We start from the raw sequence: 16,559 nt of genomic DNA, 5'->3' as shown, positions 1-16,559 counted from the left end.
ACTTAGAATAGAAATACTTCCAGCTACACACTTCCCTGCTGTCTTCAACCAAGTGCCCCCAGCTTCATGGAACCTTTCTCTATGTTAATGAAGATTATTACAGTTCACCGTGAGGGAGCCAAGGGGTGAAAATCTTCAGCAAGTCTGGATGGTTGGTGGTGATCATGAGGAGGAGGAGGGTGGCTAAGCTTTGCCAATGTTCACTCTGGGCTAGCAAGCATACTGCAGCAACTCTCACAGAAACTCCTAAGCCAGGGTTACCCTTAGTATCCCTATTCGACAAATGAGAATACTGAGGCATCAAGAGAGTCGGCAGAACTTGCTCAAAGATAACAAAAATGTCACTGACCACCTAAGTAAGTGACAGGACAAGAACAGGAATCAAGGCAGACTCATTCCAGTATCTAAGCACTAAACCCCAACGCTCCAACTGCTCCACAGAAAGGAGAAGAGATGTTACCGGGCAGGTGAGGAAGGTGTCCTGATTAACACCCTAAGACCCATTCAACTGCTGTTTGTGAGTGCATTATTGTGGGGGCAAGAGTGGAACTAGAAGACCTGGTAAAAAGGGAAGGGGGGCTCTAAGGGGGAAAAAACTCCAACTTCCGGTTTTCAAAACAAAACAAACATTTAGTACATGGTAGGGTCTTTAACAAACAGAGGCTGACTAGGAGAGGAACACGTATGGAAAGGAACCAAACTTTTGGCTGGGGACAGTACTATAATAATGAAAACACCAGCCCTGGCCAAGAGACTGACCACTGGTTTTCACATAAATTAAAATGTAAATGTCCTAACCAGTCAGAAAGTATCATATACACATACAAATAGATTTTAAAAAATAGAGGACTCTGGAGCAAGAACCAACACAAAAGTAGGCCCTGAACAGAAATGAGTACTTCTGTTATCGTTCTGGATCAATTTACAAGAAATGTCACAATGAAATCTTCTCTAAGCACTGTGATTATATAATCCTTACTATTTTCTTCCCTGTCATGTGTGTAAAATATGTAAGAAAAAGAATTCTAAGTGTTTCTGGTAGTTACTAAATGTTAGAACCAGCCTTGTGCTCCTTTCCATTTCACTGTAAACTTATTTTTACTCTTTGCAACCTTGTTCTATTTCAGCTACATGTATTTTAAAGATCTCTGGACACCAATCCTTCACTGTTCTTTATTTCCAAGGACCTTGGTACAATGCATTCGCAGCTGGGAAGGCTGCCATCAGGAGCTGCTGACACACATTCCAGGTGCTAAGCTCTGCTGTATTTTCATAAAGCCGAAGGAAACAAGAAAAAGCTTGCCAAGCCTCAAGAACATGGCAGCCTCTGCTTTCCTGCCTCTCTGTGCCCCACCGGTCCACAAACCGGTCTTAGTGAAGGTAAGAGCTACACTATGGTAGGTGTATTTACAGCAGAATCACCACTGTCTTTTCTTCTGCTTATCTTCCCTTGGGAGCTCAAAACAGACTTATAGGATAAGATGAAAATAAAGCTTCAGCATTCATTTAATTGAAATAAATGTCCGGGAATCTTTCATTCAACCATATCAGATACCTTCTGGGGTTAATCCCTAAGCTCAGCCCCCAAAACAGGAAGAAAGGAAACTTGTAGATATTGCTATACCACTAGCGGGCTTTCCCAATTTAAGATTATCTTCCAGTATGTGAACTATTAATGACGATACATTCATAGGAAACACGCTTGCGCGCCAGTCGGTAAGCACAGCAGAAACCACACCAGCCTAGGCAACACCACTCTTACTATCTACTTAAGCACCAGTTGTGAAAGTTCCCTTTTTACTCTATCAAAGCAGATGCTGCTTCTGCCGAATACAGTGTATAAACAAGAAACCAAAAGGGGGGAAGCCTAGCTTGTTTAACACCCAGCTGAAGTACTCAGCATTCAGTTTGCAAACCACAACACCATTGCAACACAGACCGAGAGAAACTCAAGTCACTCTCTTCTTGAGTAAGTCTAACAGAAACCATTTACTTCATTCACTATACAGGAAACCTAAAAAATTTTACTTTCCCAATAAGCCTAATTTCAAACAGGAAAAATAACACTTTTTATATTAGAGGTTATATAAAGACTTCCTCAAAGAGTCTGATGAAGCACAAATCCCAATTTGAAGGCAAATGTCAGTGGCAGAAAGATCTGCGAGTGAGATCCTGTAGACAAAAAAGGCTGCTGATTTTATAAAGGGGTTTTTTTCAGCTTCTAACTTCCCTATTTGAGTTCAAATATGTTGAATAAACGATGACTACAAAGCCACCATGGGCATGACAGGAAGGAAAAGGCCACATACACAAACACACAACAGGGAAAAATACTCTCCTTGTGTACACTATGTTATCTGGCCACATTTAAAGAACAACTGTGAAAGCTCTAGATTTTATTATGTCCTAATTACACTGATAAACTGAATTAAGAAGGAATTTCCTATTCACCATACTGATCTCCTTTTTACATACTTGGAAGCTTAGTTTGTTGCTCTAAGTGCTGAATGAGGACTGAAAAACAGTGCCAGTCCCATAAAATGCCTGTAATATGGGGAAAAATTAGACCTCCTGCTAACAAGATACAAGATTGTTTTATTTAAAGGGGATGGACACTTACAGATTTTGCTGTCTGGAGCTAGAATAATGCTTTAAATTTCTAGGAGTTACTGGCGTTAACTAGCGTTAACTTGCTTGCCATCTCCATGTTTGAAAGAAAAATACTCTGGAATTTGTAGGAGTAAGTGCCAGTTTAATGGGCCAATAGGGCCCATTATTGTTAAATACCACCGTTCAATACCAAATTGTTAAATACCATCCCCCTGGCGCTGCAGTCACAGGAGAAATTGTAAGTATCATTCCTGGTGTGACTATTTGAACCTTCCTCCGATACCTGAGCGTTCCTTCATGACTAACAGAAAAAAGGCAGCTGGCGTCAGGATATAGTTGGAAAAAGGAAAAACAACTTCACCTACACACATAATAAACCTATAATCTGACTAAATTATCAATCAAGCAAAGGTAACTACTGATCATCTTACTGTCTCTTTAAAAAATTTATCTTCAGAGTCATGACTCCATATTCAAAAACAGTATTTCCGGGCGCCTGGGTGGCTCAGTGGGTTAAAGCCTCTGCCTTCAGCTCAGGTCATGATCCCGGAGTCCTGGGATGGAGCCCCGCATCGGGCTCTTTGCTCGGCGGGGAGCTTGCTTCCCCCTCTCTCTCTGCCTGCCTGCCTCTCTGCCTACTTGTGATTTCTGTCAAATAAATAAAAAAAAATCTTTAAAAAAAAAAAAAAAACAGCATTTCCGTGCCATTTCTCTACTCACTATCCTTCACAGTGCTGCATTACCCCCATATGTCTCTGAAGTCACGCATATAATTCTGACCACCCAATTCCCAAGATAATGCTAATATAATAAAACTAGAGCATTTACACTAGATACCACAACTGTTCTACTTACACGTGTGTGTGTGTGTGTGTGTGTGTGTGTGTGTGATGTATACATACATTCAGTTTATCCTCTCAACAACTCTGAGAGCTGGCATTTGCTAAGGAGTGTGGAGCAAGACAACCTAGGTTCCAGTCCTGGCTTTACTGCTTCTAGCTGGAACGTCAGTGCCTCTGTGGCCATCATCCGCAAACAACAGTAACACGAACTCATTGGGCTACTTTAAGTCTTAAATAAGCTGGTACATATAAAGAACTTAAAACTGCCTGGCTCATAAGAAATGCTAATAAATATCAGCATTAATCATCATCTTCATATGACAGATAAAGAAACTGACACAAATTTGTTAAATAAGTAACTTTTTTCAAAGTCACACAGCCAGTAGGTGGCAAAGCGGAGATCCAAACCCATAGTCTGGATCTGGAATTCAGGTTCTTAACCCCTATGTTATACTGCCTCTAAGGGTATCTTACCCCGTTTCAAACCAACAATGGCAGGTGCTACTATCTATACTGGTGAAGAGAAATCCTTAAAAAACCATGCAGCTGCCACTACCGAAGCACCAACACATTAAGCACCCAATGGAACCTACATTAAAACCAGAAAAAACAGGGCGCCTGGGTGGCTCAGTGGGTTAGCCTCCACCTTTGGCTCCGGTCATGATCCTAGGGTCCTGGGATAGAGCCCCATATCAGGCTCTCTGCTCAGCAGGGAGCCTGCTTCCTCCTCTCTCTCTCTCTCTCTCTCTCTCTCTCTCTCTCTTTCTGCCTGCCTCTCTGCCTCCTGTGATCTCGGTCAAATTAATCTTTTTTAAAAAATAAATAAAACCAGAAAAACCCAGAACCATCTCAAGCACACACAAGTGCTTGTAGTACCAACAGGGAATAAAGTTTCAGACCCAAAACTGCTCAAGACAGTCTATTCAAGCTGTGGTCGACATTTAGGCTCAGTGGGCATTCTGGCCAGTCTGAAAATTCAGAACAAATCCATGCGGGAGAGTACAGGAGATCAGAACACGGTCCTCTGCCCACCCTGGCAGACTGCTTTTCCTGCCACATCAGCCACATGGGACGGCAGCAGGCTGTCCTTGTCCCTTGCCACCACTTCTGAGAGAACCTTTCACTCAGAAAGACAAAGGCAATGAAATATCACCTTACCTTTTTAAAAACTTTTCCATTTGGTTGTACTTCATCTTCCTCATTTAAAATTTCACGTGTTCCCAAGAGTCTTTTGTCCTTAAATTTGTTTTTTGCATACATAAAAACTTTATCTAGTGTATCACATCCAGGGTATAATACTGAAGCCAAACCATCCAAACTGTTAATTGATCTGTATGCAGACTCAGGTTTTGAATTTACAGGTTTTGCTTTAATTTTGTTTGCTTTTTCTTGTCTTGTCTCAAACAAAAGATAATATGGGATGTATGTTAAAACAGTATAAAGTGACATCAGAAAATGTATGAAATACAGAAGAATGGGATTGATGGTCTGTTTTAGCTTCATGGTAGATGGTTTTGAAGACACGTGGTTATTCATAAGTGCTCAAAAAAAGTGGAATTAACGGATTTCCAGAATCTAGAAGGAAGGGGGAAAAAAAGGTATTAGTTCAAAATCATTTTAAAATAACTGTAAAGAAAAAAATCTTCATTTTAGATATGCAAGTGATATTTTTTTTCCCCAATCAAGCAGCAGCTGGTACTGGCCTCCAGCAAAGTCCAGTCCACTCCCAATATGGTTGGGTGAGTCTCTTACAACTATCAGCAATGGAAATTACCACAGAGAAGTTTCTACATCATTCTGTAAACAGGTGATTTTTCCAACCTAACTCCAAGTGTCCACAACACTTCCCAGGGGTGAGAAGAGAGCAAGCCAGAAGACTAGAATCAAGGCCAAAAATGTACTAATTTCCTGCTCATCCCTCAGGGATGGCAAGTGCTTTGCAGACACACCATTCTCCTTCCTCATGGCCCTGGCTACCTGCTCAATAATTACTGCATTCTTTCCCAGTGGGCTCCACACTCTTGCTCTAGGTGGCAACAAGCAACTGGTGCTGGCAAAAAACATAGAATTCACTTCCCAAAGTGGTATTTTTCAGTTTGGCAGGCTAAACTTGTGAAGCAAGAATGCAGTAAACTCTGACCATTTCTACTTTGCATTCATCAGATTTACTGACAATCTCCTATGTGTTACATCCTACTCTAAGTACAGGAACTACAACAGTGAACAACAGTCTCTGTCCCTTCCCTCTGGGAGCCTAAAATTCACTGGGGGAGGAAGACACACAAACGTACATATAAAGGCACACCCAGTGATGGTAAATCCTCAGAGGAGAAGTGAATCCAGGAAAGGGAAACACAAAGTGAATGGGCGAGGCCAGAGAGGCTAGTAGTACAAGCGTGGTCCACAGGAGTCTCTCCAGCCAGGGCTATCTGAGCAGAGACTACCAAAAAGAGGGACAGTGGGCCATGTGCCTTTCTGGGGGAAAACTGAGCACTCCAGGCAGAGGAAACAGCCTCTGTGTGGTAGGTACATAATATCATTTAAAAAAAAAAAAAATATATATATATATATATATATATATATATATACATATATATATATATATATACCCTGCTAATTATTCCATCCAGCTCCAAATCCAGGGTTATGATTTCTAGTATTCTCATCTCCTACCCCCAACTCCATAGTGGAGAAGTTCTATTAAATTCACATGTGGCCAAAAAATGTGAGGAAACATGAGGAAGCTCTCTACTGCAGGCACAGCAGGCCAAGAATAATACCAGGCACCTGTTAGGTTATGAGAAGCTGAGGCAGGGACTAACTGCAGAGAGAGAGAAGCTCCACACAGAGAAGACCAGAGGCAACAGTGCAGGCCAGGGCCCCACTCACAGAAAAAGACAAGCTGATGTTGATGCCCCTGGTTTTGGAACAACGGCACACAGGTTCTACACAGGCTGAAGCAGGCCATAAGCACAGAGAGCCCCTCAGCAATCCCTAAGTGGACTGACTTCAGTTAGAACAGAGAACAGGGAAGCTCAAGCTTCATGGCACTACAGAAAACAATGGAGACTTTGGTGATGAGCAATTAAGATGAGGCTGGTGGTTCCAGGATAGCAACAAGGAAGAGTAGACCAAACAGAAGTTTAACAGAATCAGGGAGAAGAGAATTAAAGAAGAGCTCTTCCAGAGTCAGGGCCACCAAGACTGGCCTCAAATAACCCCTACAAAGGCCATTTAACTGAATCACACCATGGGGCAATTTATGGCCCAAGGCTCTGTTTAACACAATAATGCAATCAGCTAGCTATCAGTGGAGAATAATTGCTGGGTGTGAACCAACAGAGACAGACTTAGCAGATTAACAAGATCAGAGAAAGAGATGGTTCAAGAGTGCTACTAAAACCGGCTGCCAGGGCACCTGGGTGGCTCAGGTCATGATCTCTGGGATGGAGTCCCACATCGGGCTCTCTGCTCAGTGGGGAGACTGCTTCCCTTCCTCTCTCTCTGCCTGCCTCTCTGCCCACTTGTGATCTCTCTCTGTCAAATAAATAAATAAAATCTTTAAAAAAAAAACGGCTGCCATCCCCTAAAGAGGGCCCTTCAAGGAAACCTTCAGTGTTCCCAAGGCAGTGCTCACTGAGGAGCAACATCAAAGGATGCACACTGGTTGGGCGGGGGAGGCGCCTAAAATGCCAGTCAAGTCACTAAAAAGACAAGCAAGCAACACAACAACCCAGGGAAATGGGGAGGGAGCACTCAGCATTCAGAAATGCTATAAAAGATCTTAAATGTGCAGTTTACAACAAAAAATTAAGAGGCATGCAAATAAACAGGGAAGATCCAAACACAGGAAGAGAAAGCAGGCAACAGAAATTGTCCTTTAGAGGGCCCAAATGTCAGACGTGCACAAGACATCAAAGCAGCTATGAAAAACATATTCAAAGAACTAAAGGAAATCATGCTTAAAAAATTAAAAGTCCAGGGGCGCCTAGGTGGCTCAGCTGGTTAAGCATTTGCCTTCGGTTCAGGTCATGAATCCCAGGGGTCCTGGGATGGAGGCAATCAGGTAAGAGAAAAATTGAGATAATCCTTTACTCCTAGGACTAAGGTGGCTAAAGTGTGTGACGGAAGTCAACAGCTGGGATTTCCAGCTCCTGATTGCCCAGCGGGTGGCAGCAGCTGCTGCTCCTCCAATCCTCCCCAGTAACTGAAATCTTTAAATACAGTGCCGTGGTTTCTGTTATCTGAACCCTGGAGAATAAAGCCACGAACAGAGGAGTTGCTGTGAAAGAAGGCAAAAATGGTTTGGGTGCCTTCAACAGAGACAGAAATGCATCAGCAGTGGGATGGCCGGTAGAAAGGAGATGAATACAAGTCTTGAAAATGAGAAGTCTGAGATGCCGATGAGTCATCCAAATATATAAACTGTGAAGATTAAGAGGGACCAGAGCCAGAAGCACAAATTTTAGAGCCATACTCAGATGAAGGATGAGAATGTAAGAAATCTCCAAAATCTGGGACGCCTGGGTGGCTGAGTTGGTTAAGCAGCTGCCTTCGGCTCAGGTCATGATCCCAGCGTCCTGGGATCGAGTCCCACATCGGGCTCCTTGCTCGGCAGGGAGCGTGCTTTTCCCTCTCCCTCTCCCTGCCACTCTGTCTGCCTGTGCTCGCGTGCTCTCTCTCTCTCTGACAAATAAAATCTTTAAAAAAAAAAAAAATCTCCAAAATCAAGTTCAAGAACAGAAAACTTTGGAAGGAAACCAAAGCCCAGACTGAGCATGAAAATCCCGGTGGCAAGACCAATAAAAGTTGAACCTGCAGAAGGCAGTGCTGTGAACGCCAAGGGTTGGGACAAGGACAGAGGGTTCAGAAACATCAGATGCAGCCTGCATGTACCAGCCACATGCAGTGAAGACATTTCATTGTTCCAAAAGCCTCTGAGAAGACCACCCTTTTCTAAAACAGAGTACAGAACAAACCTCTGGCCAACTGCATCCTATTAGCTGAAGCGGTTGTGGAAAATCTACAGAACTAAGAAATAGTCATGGTGCTCTATTATGTTGCCCATCTTACAGTGTCAGCTTTCAGAAAGCAAACCTGAACAATTAAATCTGTTCATCACTTCCTTCGCGACTTCTAGGTTTACAGTTCATGTTAAGACGGCCTCATCCATACCAGGGTTACACTAATGGTCTCCTGTATTTTTTCTAGTATTTGCATCATTTAGATTTTTTTTTATTTTATTTATTTATTTGACACAGAGAGAAAGATCACAAGCAGGCAGAGAGAGAGGGAGAAGCAGGCTCCGCTGAGCAGAGAGCCCAATGCAGGGCTCGATCCCAGGATCCTGGGATCATGACCTGAGCCGAAGGCAGAGGCTTTATAACCCACTGAGCCACCCAAGCGCCCCCATCATTTAGATCTTTAATCACTATGGAATTTATTTTTCTATACTGTCTAAGGAAGAAAGCTTTTTTCTTCCAGATGAACTACCTGAACTGCTTATTAAATAAACCACCCTTTTCTCGATTAACCAAAATGTCATCTTCAACATAAATCCTTGTTCAGAACTGGATCTGTTTCTAGACACAATTCTGTTCCTTGGTTGGACCTGTCTACTGCTTTGCCGTGCCTCCAAATACAGTAGATTGACAGCAGTGCTTCTCAACTGTGATCCACAAGACCAATTATACCAGAATTACCTTTGTGAGTATTTAAATAGAAAACTCTTCAAACATCCTGTCCCCTCTTCCTTCCCTCCCTAATACCTATAAATTGAAAAACTCTAAATAGCAGACTAATTTTTTAAACAGCAACCATGTAAATTTTATGTACACTGTTTGAGAACTTCTATTTTTAGTATCTAGTAAGACTCCCACTACACATGTTCTTCAAAATTTTCTTATCAATTCTTACAGATTTATTCTTTTACATAAATTTTGAAGAGTTAACATTTGTCTGGCAAAACAAAGTGAAAATCAAAAGGAAAACAAGATTCAGGGAAAAAATACATAACAAGTGTTAGGAGCAGACAAGGAGAAAGAGCCACATGGGTATCCGGGAGAAGGGAAATTCCAGGCTGAGCCCAGGAAGGATGGGGGACAGGGAAAGAGGATGACGAGGAGGACAAAGAGGGCATTGTAGAAGAGTGGGGCCAGATCCCAAAGGGCCTGGGACCACTACGAGACTGTATTGACCTGAGTGAAATCACCTGTTACCATCAAAAGGCCAACTCTGGCTGCTGCAGGACCAAGGAGACCAACTGGGAGCCTTTGCAGGGAACAGATGTGAGATGACCAAGATGTAGACCAGAATGAAGATGAAGCAGTGAGAAGGGACCCTAATCTGACTCTGTACTGAAGGTACAGCCCTAGGAAGAGTAAGAAAGAAAGGGGGGTGCAAGGTGTTTGGCCTGAGATAATGAAACACCACTGAGCTGCATCACTAACTAACGAAAGAAGACTGCAGGAGGAACAGGTCTGAGCGAAGCACAGTTCAGTTTTGTTGAAAGCAACTCAGACAGTGATAGTATTTTTGGCCATGAGAGTGGCTGGCATGCCTAAGGGAGTGGGAAGTACAAAGAGCAGGTTCTGGGGCAGATCAAAATTGAGAGGCCTGGGGCATGACAAAAAGGGTCAGTGTCCACAAGAAAACCAGACGGGTAGAGTAAAAGGAGGAGGACACTGATCAGCTGTACACATTACCTAACAAGTCAGCAAAGATGAGGTCTAAAATGTGAATCAAAGCCTCAGTAGAGCAAACTACACACTCATCAGGATGGCTACTAACAAAAACAAACAAACAAACAAAATAACAGTCCTGGCAAGGATGCGGAGGTAGAGAAACTAGAACACTTAAAATTCTGCTGTTGGGAATGCGGCATGGTGCAGCAGCTACTGAAAACAATATGGCAGTTCATCAAAAAATTAAAAATTAAAAACGGATTACCGTATGATCCAGCAAATGCACTTCTGGGTGTTATTTCCAAAGGAATTAAAAGCAGGGGCTCAAATAGGTATTCGTACACCCAGCTTCATAGCGAAGTTATTCACAACAGCCAAAAGGTGGAAGCAACCCAAATGTCCACTGGCAGGTGAACACGTGAACAAAATGTTGATAAAGACACACAATGGACTATTACTTAACCTTAAAAAGGAATGAAGTTCTAATAGTTCTGATACATGCTACAACATGCATGAATCTTGAAAACATGACACTAAATAAAATAAAGCAGACACAAAAGGACAAATAATACATAATTCCACTTACAAGAGATGCATAAAGAAACTGGACTGGATTGCCAGGGACTGAGGGGAAGGAGGGCTGGCAAGATGTGTTTAATGTGTATAGAGTTTGGAAGAGCAAGAAAGTTCTGCAGATGGATGATGGCGATGGTCCACAACAATGCCATGAACTGTACACTTAAAGATGATTACACTGGCAAATTCTGTTACATGTACTTTAATACAATAAAAAAAAAAAAGTGTGAGGGTCACTGCTGACCTCGAAAATAGCTATGATAAGGATCAAAGCCCAACTGGAATGTGCTTAGGAAAGGGGAAGAGCACTCTACAGAAGAACAGAGAAATGGATACTAGGACAGGACAAAGCAGATTCTTTGGTTTTCAAGATAAAAGACAGTGGGGTGCCTGTGTGGCTCAGTCAGTGAAGTCCGCCTTCAGCTCAGGTCATGATCCCAGGGTGCTGGGATCAAGCCCTGCATCGGGCTCCCTGCTCAGCCCGAACTCTGCTTCTCCCTCTCCCTCTCCTGTTTCCCCTGCTTGTGTTCCCCCACACTCTGTCAAATAAGTAAATAAATAAAATCTTTGTTGGCGGGGGGAGATAGTTACAGCTTGTCTGCATACTGATGGCTATAACCCAGTAGAGGAAAGAAAAAGATTATACAGAAGTGAGGGTGACACGCAGCACCCAAGTGAAGAGGATGGCTGTGCACAGGAACAGGGACACAGATGCATGTGGGTGGTACCAAGAGCCATTAGAAGATTCTTTTCTGAGTGCTTCTATTTTCTCAGGGTAATCGGAAGAAAAATCGCGGACTGAGAGAGGAAGAAAGGAAGGTATTAGAAAATTAAGTAGAAAGAAAGTATTAAGCAGTCATCTAGGAGAACAGGAAAACAGGGAAGGAGACAGTAGAATCACTTGACAGCTCCTAAGGCCCACCTGAAGGTGGAGTCCTAGATGTAAAGGAAGATCTAGTTGTGTGCTTCCCAGCCAAGTTCAACTGATGGAGCACAAATGGGAACCAGGCAGAGAAGCGGGTATTAACCAAGGAGAGGGTTTTACCAGGCAAGTACCGAACAAAACATGGGGAAGGGGAGGAAAACAAGGGAATGAAGACTATTTCCATGACTGATCAGGGAGATTTAAGTTGAGGAAAGAAGGATGGCCCCATTAGGAAGGAAAGGTTTGTGAAAAGGAGATAGGATCAATGATGCAATCAGATCATGTGTGGTGACAGAACTGCAGATGTTGAGGTACTAAGAGTGAGTAAAATGGATCCACAGGAGGTAATGGTTTGAGAAGAATGCTTGAAGTTGGTATGCAGAAGGTGGCATATAGTTAGTATTCATGGAGAGGTCCAGGTTGTAATGATGGAGGAACGGGTAGCAAAGGCAGACTGGAGTAGGACATCTTTTAGAGAAGTATTGAGGGATGTCTGGGTGTTCAGTCGGTTAAGCAGCTACCTTCAGCTCAGGTCATGATCTGAGGGTCCTAAAATCTAGCGCCTACACCAGGCTCCCTGCTCCACGGGGAGTCTGCTTCTCCCTCCCCCTCCGCCTGCCACTACCCCTGCTTATTCTCTCTCTCTCTCTGACAAATAAATCAATCTTTAAAACAAATCTTTAAAAAAAAATTTTTTTAATTAAAAAAAAATTAAAAACTGTTGAGTGTTGAATGAAATCAAATAGGAAACAGAAATTAAGCAAGGGAATCTGTATGTTTCTCAGCTTGATACAAAACAGGCTTGGGGGGGGATCCTAAATTTTTTTTTTTTTTTAATTTTGTTTGTTACCATACAGGTTTCTGGAGTAGAATACAGTGATTCATCACTTACATACAACAAACAGCCAGCACTCATCACAACCAATGTCCTCAATGCCCATCACCCACCTAGGCCATCTCCCACCCACAACCCTCCATCAACCCTGTTTGTTCTGTATCCTTAGGAGTCACTTATGGCTTGTTTCCCTCCCTCCTTTTTCAGAAACAGGGTTTGAAACATGCACACACAAAAACACATGCATAAATACACACATATACTAGTCTTGGCGCTGCCGTCAGTTACTATGAGACCTTGTCTAAGTCAATAAATTGTTAATTTTCTTATCATTAATGATGCTGGAATTCAAGTAAACCTATTTTAAGACTAAACTGTACTGATGCCAAGCACTCCCAGATCAATCTTGGGAGTACTGGCAATCATCAAATATTGAAGAAGTAAATGAGCAGAGGAACCCAGTTCTAGCCCTGTCGTCTATACAAGACACTCTTCTCCTTTGGTGGGGGCGGGGGGAGGTAGGTAGTCAAGAATTGCCATGCTTTAAAACAAAACAAACAAACAACAGGAAGATTTCTAAGGTCCATTTCCAAAATTCTAACATTTTCCAATCAATTCATTTTGAATCATGTGAATACACTATCTTAACAACAGCAAAAATACTTTTTAACATACAGTCGAAAGACAATATGGATGGTCTGTGAGAATATGCCAGTGTTTGATGGACTGATCCAACAAAGACAGAAGGGCTAATACCTGGGTTAAATTTCCTGTCAAGTTCAGAACTACTTCAAGCCAACCAACACATAGAGACCCACACACGTTTTAATGCACTGAGCAAGGTATGTTTTCATATATTCATCCTGACCTCTTGCATCTCTAGCCATGTAAGAACAAGAGCCAAGTACTGCTAGATGGTACACTTATTTATGCAGATAAATGTATAAAGTCTAAGGTCTACACAAAAAAGCAGCTCAATCTTTTTACACACCAGAATGTCCCTTCACTCTTATTTGGGGCAGTCAGGCTTAACAAATAAAAACAGAAGATACCCAGTTAAACTTGAATTTCAAATAAACAATCAACAGATTTTAGTGTACATATATCCCAGGCAGTATCTGGAACATGTAGTAAAAAAATTATTTGGTTTTTATCTGAAATTCAGATTTAACTGACTGCCTTCTGTTGTATCTGGCAACCCTAATCCCATCCCCAGTCTACCACGAAGTGTGACAATTAATTAGGATGACAACCACTCTGGGTTGCCCCAGACTTTGGGGTTTCCCAAAACACAGGACCTTTCAGTACTATAACCAGGAAGTTTTAGGCAAACCTGTCACCCCACAATTAACCATCTCATGGAACAGGCAAACAATTTACAGCCCGGATTCTACCACTAGTTAATTTTGATCTTTTGTTTATGAAATAACTTTTCTGTGCCTTATTTTCCCATGTCTGTCATCATTTATCTAATCTGCAAAATTTAAAGTGAAGATAAAATGGAATGCAGAAAAAAATAAAGGACTCTGGAAAATGCAAAGGCAATATAAGTGCTAGTTATTAGTATAGTTGGTTTAGGTACAAAGTTCTGTTTATGTGTAATTTCAAAGCAATTTTACTTACAGAGTTTAATTTACATACTTTATATAATCTACTGAAGGTACTATCTATCACCTGCAATACTAATTTGCATATAAAAACGTTCAATAGACTTGTTCCTTTTAGACAATAAGCTCTTGGTTTGATGCTGGCCCTCCCCACTTACTCATTATGTAACAGGGACAATTCCCTTTAACATTCCAGAGCTTCAAGTTCACTGTAGAACTGGGGAGATGGTAATAATAAGCCTCACAAAACTCCCTTTGGGAACAAAGAAAGCAGGTGAACACACTCTACATAAACTACAAAATACAATGCATGTGTTGGTAGCACTTTAAATTCACTTATGCCAAACTATGTATACCAATACCAGTATTTTTCTTTCATCGTGATTATTTAAACTCTAACTGATTCTGAAGATACTTAAGTCAAATGTATGCTCACTGAGACCCTAGGCCATGGAGCCAAACAGATGGAGTCTGACACTTAGTTCTACTACTTACTAAACGTCACCTTAGGTCAACTGATTTTCTAAGCCTCAATGTCCTCACCGGTAAATGTGAAGAGTGTAAAGACCACAAGGAGTACTCAGCAGCTAGCACGTGTGAAGAAGGGTGGTGTGTCTGCTTCACAGGAAGCACTCCAGCCTCAGCTGCGGGTTGCCATTACCGTTTCAGGCATTTAATATTCTAAAGGTTAGAAGAACCCAAAATCATAGATCCACCCATAAAATTCCTTACAGAATAATAAGAAGTAAAGAGAATAAGGATACTTAGCACATCTTGCATTTGGAATTGGTGTGATTCCATTTAGCATCTCTAGTTCACTAGTAAGCTTTGAGGATTTCTCTCCATGAGCTTCAGTTAGATAATGACAAATTTATTTTTGTTTAGGAAAACATTTATGAAGAATACTTTTTTCTCACAGCTATTACTCCATACTAAACTTTAAATATCCTGGGATTTTATGACACAGAACTACTGGATCCCACTTTGTGGATCCTACCCAACACCTAAAGGTAAAGAACGCATGTGTGATGTAATTCAGGACCAACTCTGTTTAACCAACTCAATTTACCAGACCTCCATACCCTTAAAAAAGAGTTGATCCTCAAAAGACTTCCCTAACTCTCAGGGGTTTTATAGTCTTATCTACTGCTAATAACCTCATGCCAAGACCCAGCAACACACAGGGGAGTCAGAAGTGGTTCTGTTGTCCATTCATCAATCCTATCATGTGGTAGATCCCCAAACACCCCCTACCCAGAAAACTCACACCACATGCATGGGCTCTCTGAATCATGTTGCTTCACCTTCCTTATCTAAGGCAAAAACCTATTACTATTCTTTCTACTCGCTTTCCAAACCACGTAACTCCCCTTATTATATCCAAAAGAAGTGACATGGAATCCTCTATATAGAAGTGCAGCTTTTTATCCTAGAATTTTGTTTAAGGTTAATCCATTGAAGGGAAATGAGGGAAATGGTATGTTCAGTCATCATTATACTATTCAAATGGTTGGGCAGAAAAACTAAACCTTAGGAGCCCTACTTCATAGCACTACTTTGACAAATTCATCAGTGTGTCCTATCCAGCCAAGAAGTAAATGCCCTAACTATATTGTAACAATACTGAATAGGACCATTTAACCCTCCGTAGTACTAATTCCTTACTTATTCCAATTATCTCCAAAATGTTCATGAGAGCCACCTATATAAATATTTCAGAACATGAACTATTCGATTATATAATGACATCAGCCTAGATGGTTGGTACTTGAAGGTCTTATTAGTAACTTCAACTCAATCCAGGTAAGTACTTTATTTAGTATTACATGAAACTAAACCTAGGAGAGTAGATTGGTTGATGGCTCAATTAACAACTTCACTTTTGAACTTAACTATTTTCTTCCCTACTTTAAAAACAGAAAATGAAATTAAAGAAAATTCAAAGGCCAGAGGCTAAATAATTGCAAACATATGAAATATGTCAGCAAAAGTAACATGCTTAAAATAAGAAAGAACACTTTTGAGGAGACAGTTCAGGTAAATTCGGTCTTTGAGAATGTAGAGGGATTAACATGTCAAAATTAAGATTTTCAGGATAATTTTAGTCTACACCATCTAAATCTATCCAATCTATATCTATACTTAATTTAAAGAATTTATAAATTGTTCAGTAAGATTCCTTAGCTATTTCCTTATTTTTTCCTCAACCCTCCCCAGCCCAAAAGCCCTTTCTCTCTATCTTGGCATACTGTTAAGAACAAAGTAAGGTGAGGCCCCGATGGCTCTGTCAGTTAAGCTTCCACGTCTTGATTTCAGCTCAGGTATCATAATCTCAGGGTTGTGAGATCAAGGTCCCATCAGGCTGGGCATGAGCTTGCTTAAGATTCTCGCTTTCCCCTTCTGCCCCTCCCTTACCTTTCTCTCTCCCCTGTTTAAAAAAAAAAAAAAAAAAAAAAAAAAAAAAAAAAAAAAAACGAAAAA

At 41.4% G+C, this 16,559-nt stretch overlaps 1 protein-coding gene across 3 annotated transcripts in view; it reads right to left on the bottom strand.

Moving 5' to 3' along the window:
* The window catches only part of ACSL3 (acyl-CoA synthetase long chain family member 3), a 64,956-nt gene that overhangs the window by 25,108 nt on the left and 23,289 nt on the right, over positions 1 to 16,559 (bottom strand). For all 3 annotated transcript variants that reach the window (XM_059393584.1, XM_059393585.1, XM_059393583.1), the window contains one exon: positions 4,611 to 5,027. In XM_059393584.1, coding sequence (XP_059249567.1) covers positions 4,611 to 4,988 — 378 coding nt within the window. In that variant the 5' untranslated portion in view covers positions 4,989 to 5,027. The remainder of the gene's footprint in view (positions 1 to 4,610; positions 5,028 to 16,559) is intronic.

Source organism: Mustela nigripes, chromosome 3 (assembly GCF_022355385.1).
Source record: "Mustela nigripes isolate SB6536 chromosome 3, MUSNIG.SB6536, whole genome shotgun sequence".
Classification (NCBI taxonomy): domain Eukaryota; kingdom Metazoa; phylum Chordata; class Mammalia; order Carnivora; family Mustelidae; genus Mustela; species Mustela nigripes.
This window is presented reverse-complemented; position numbering and strand designations above follow the sequence as displayed.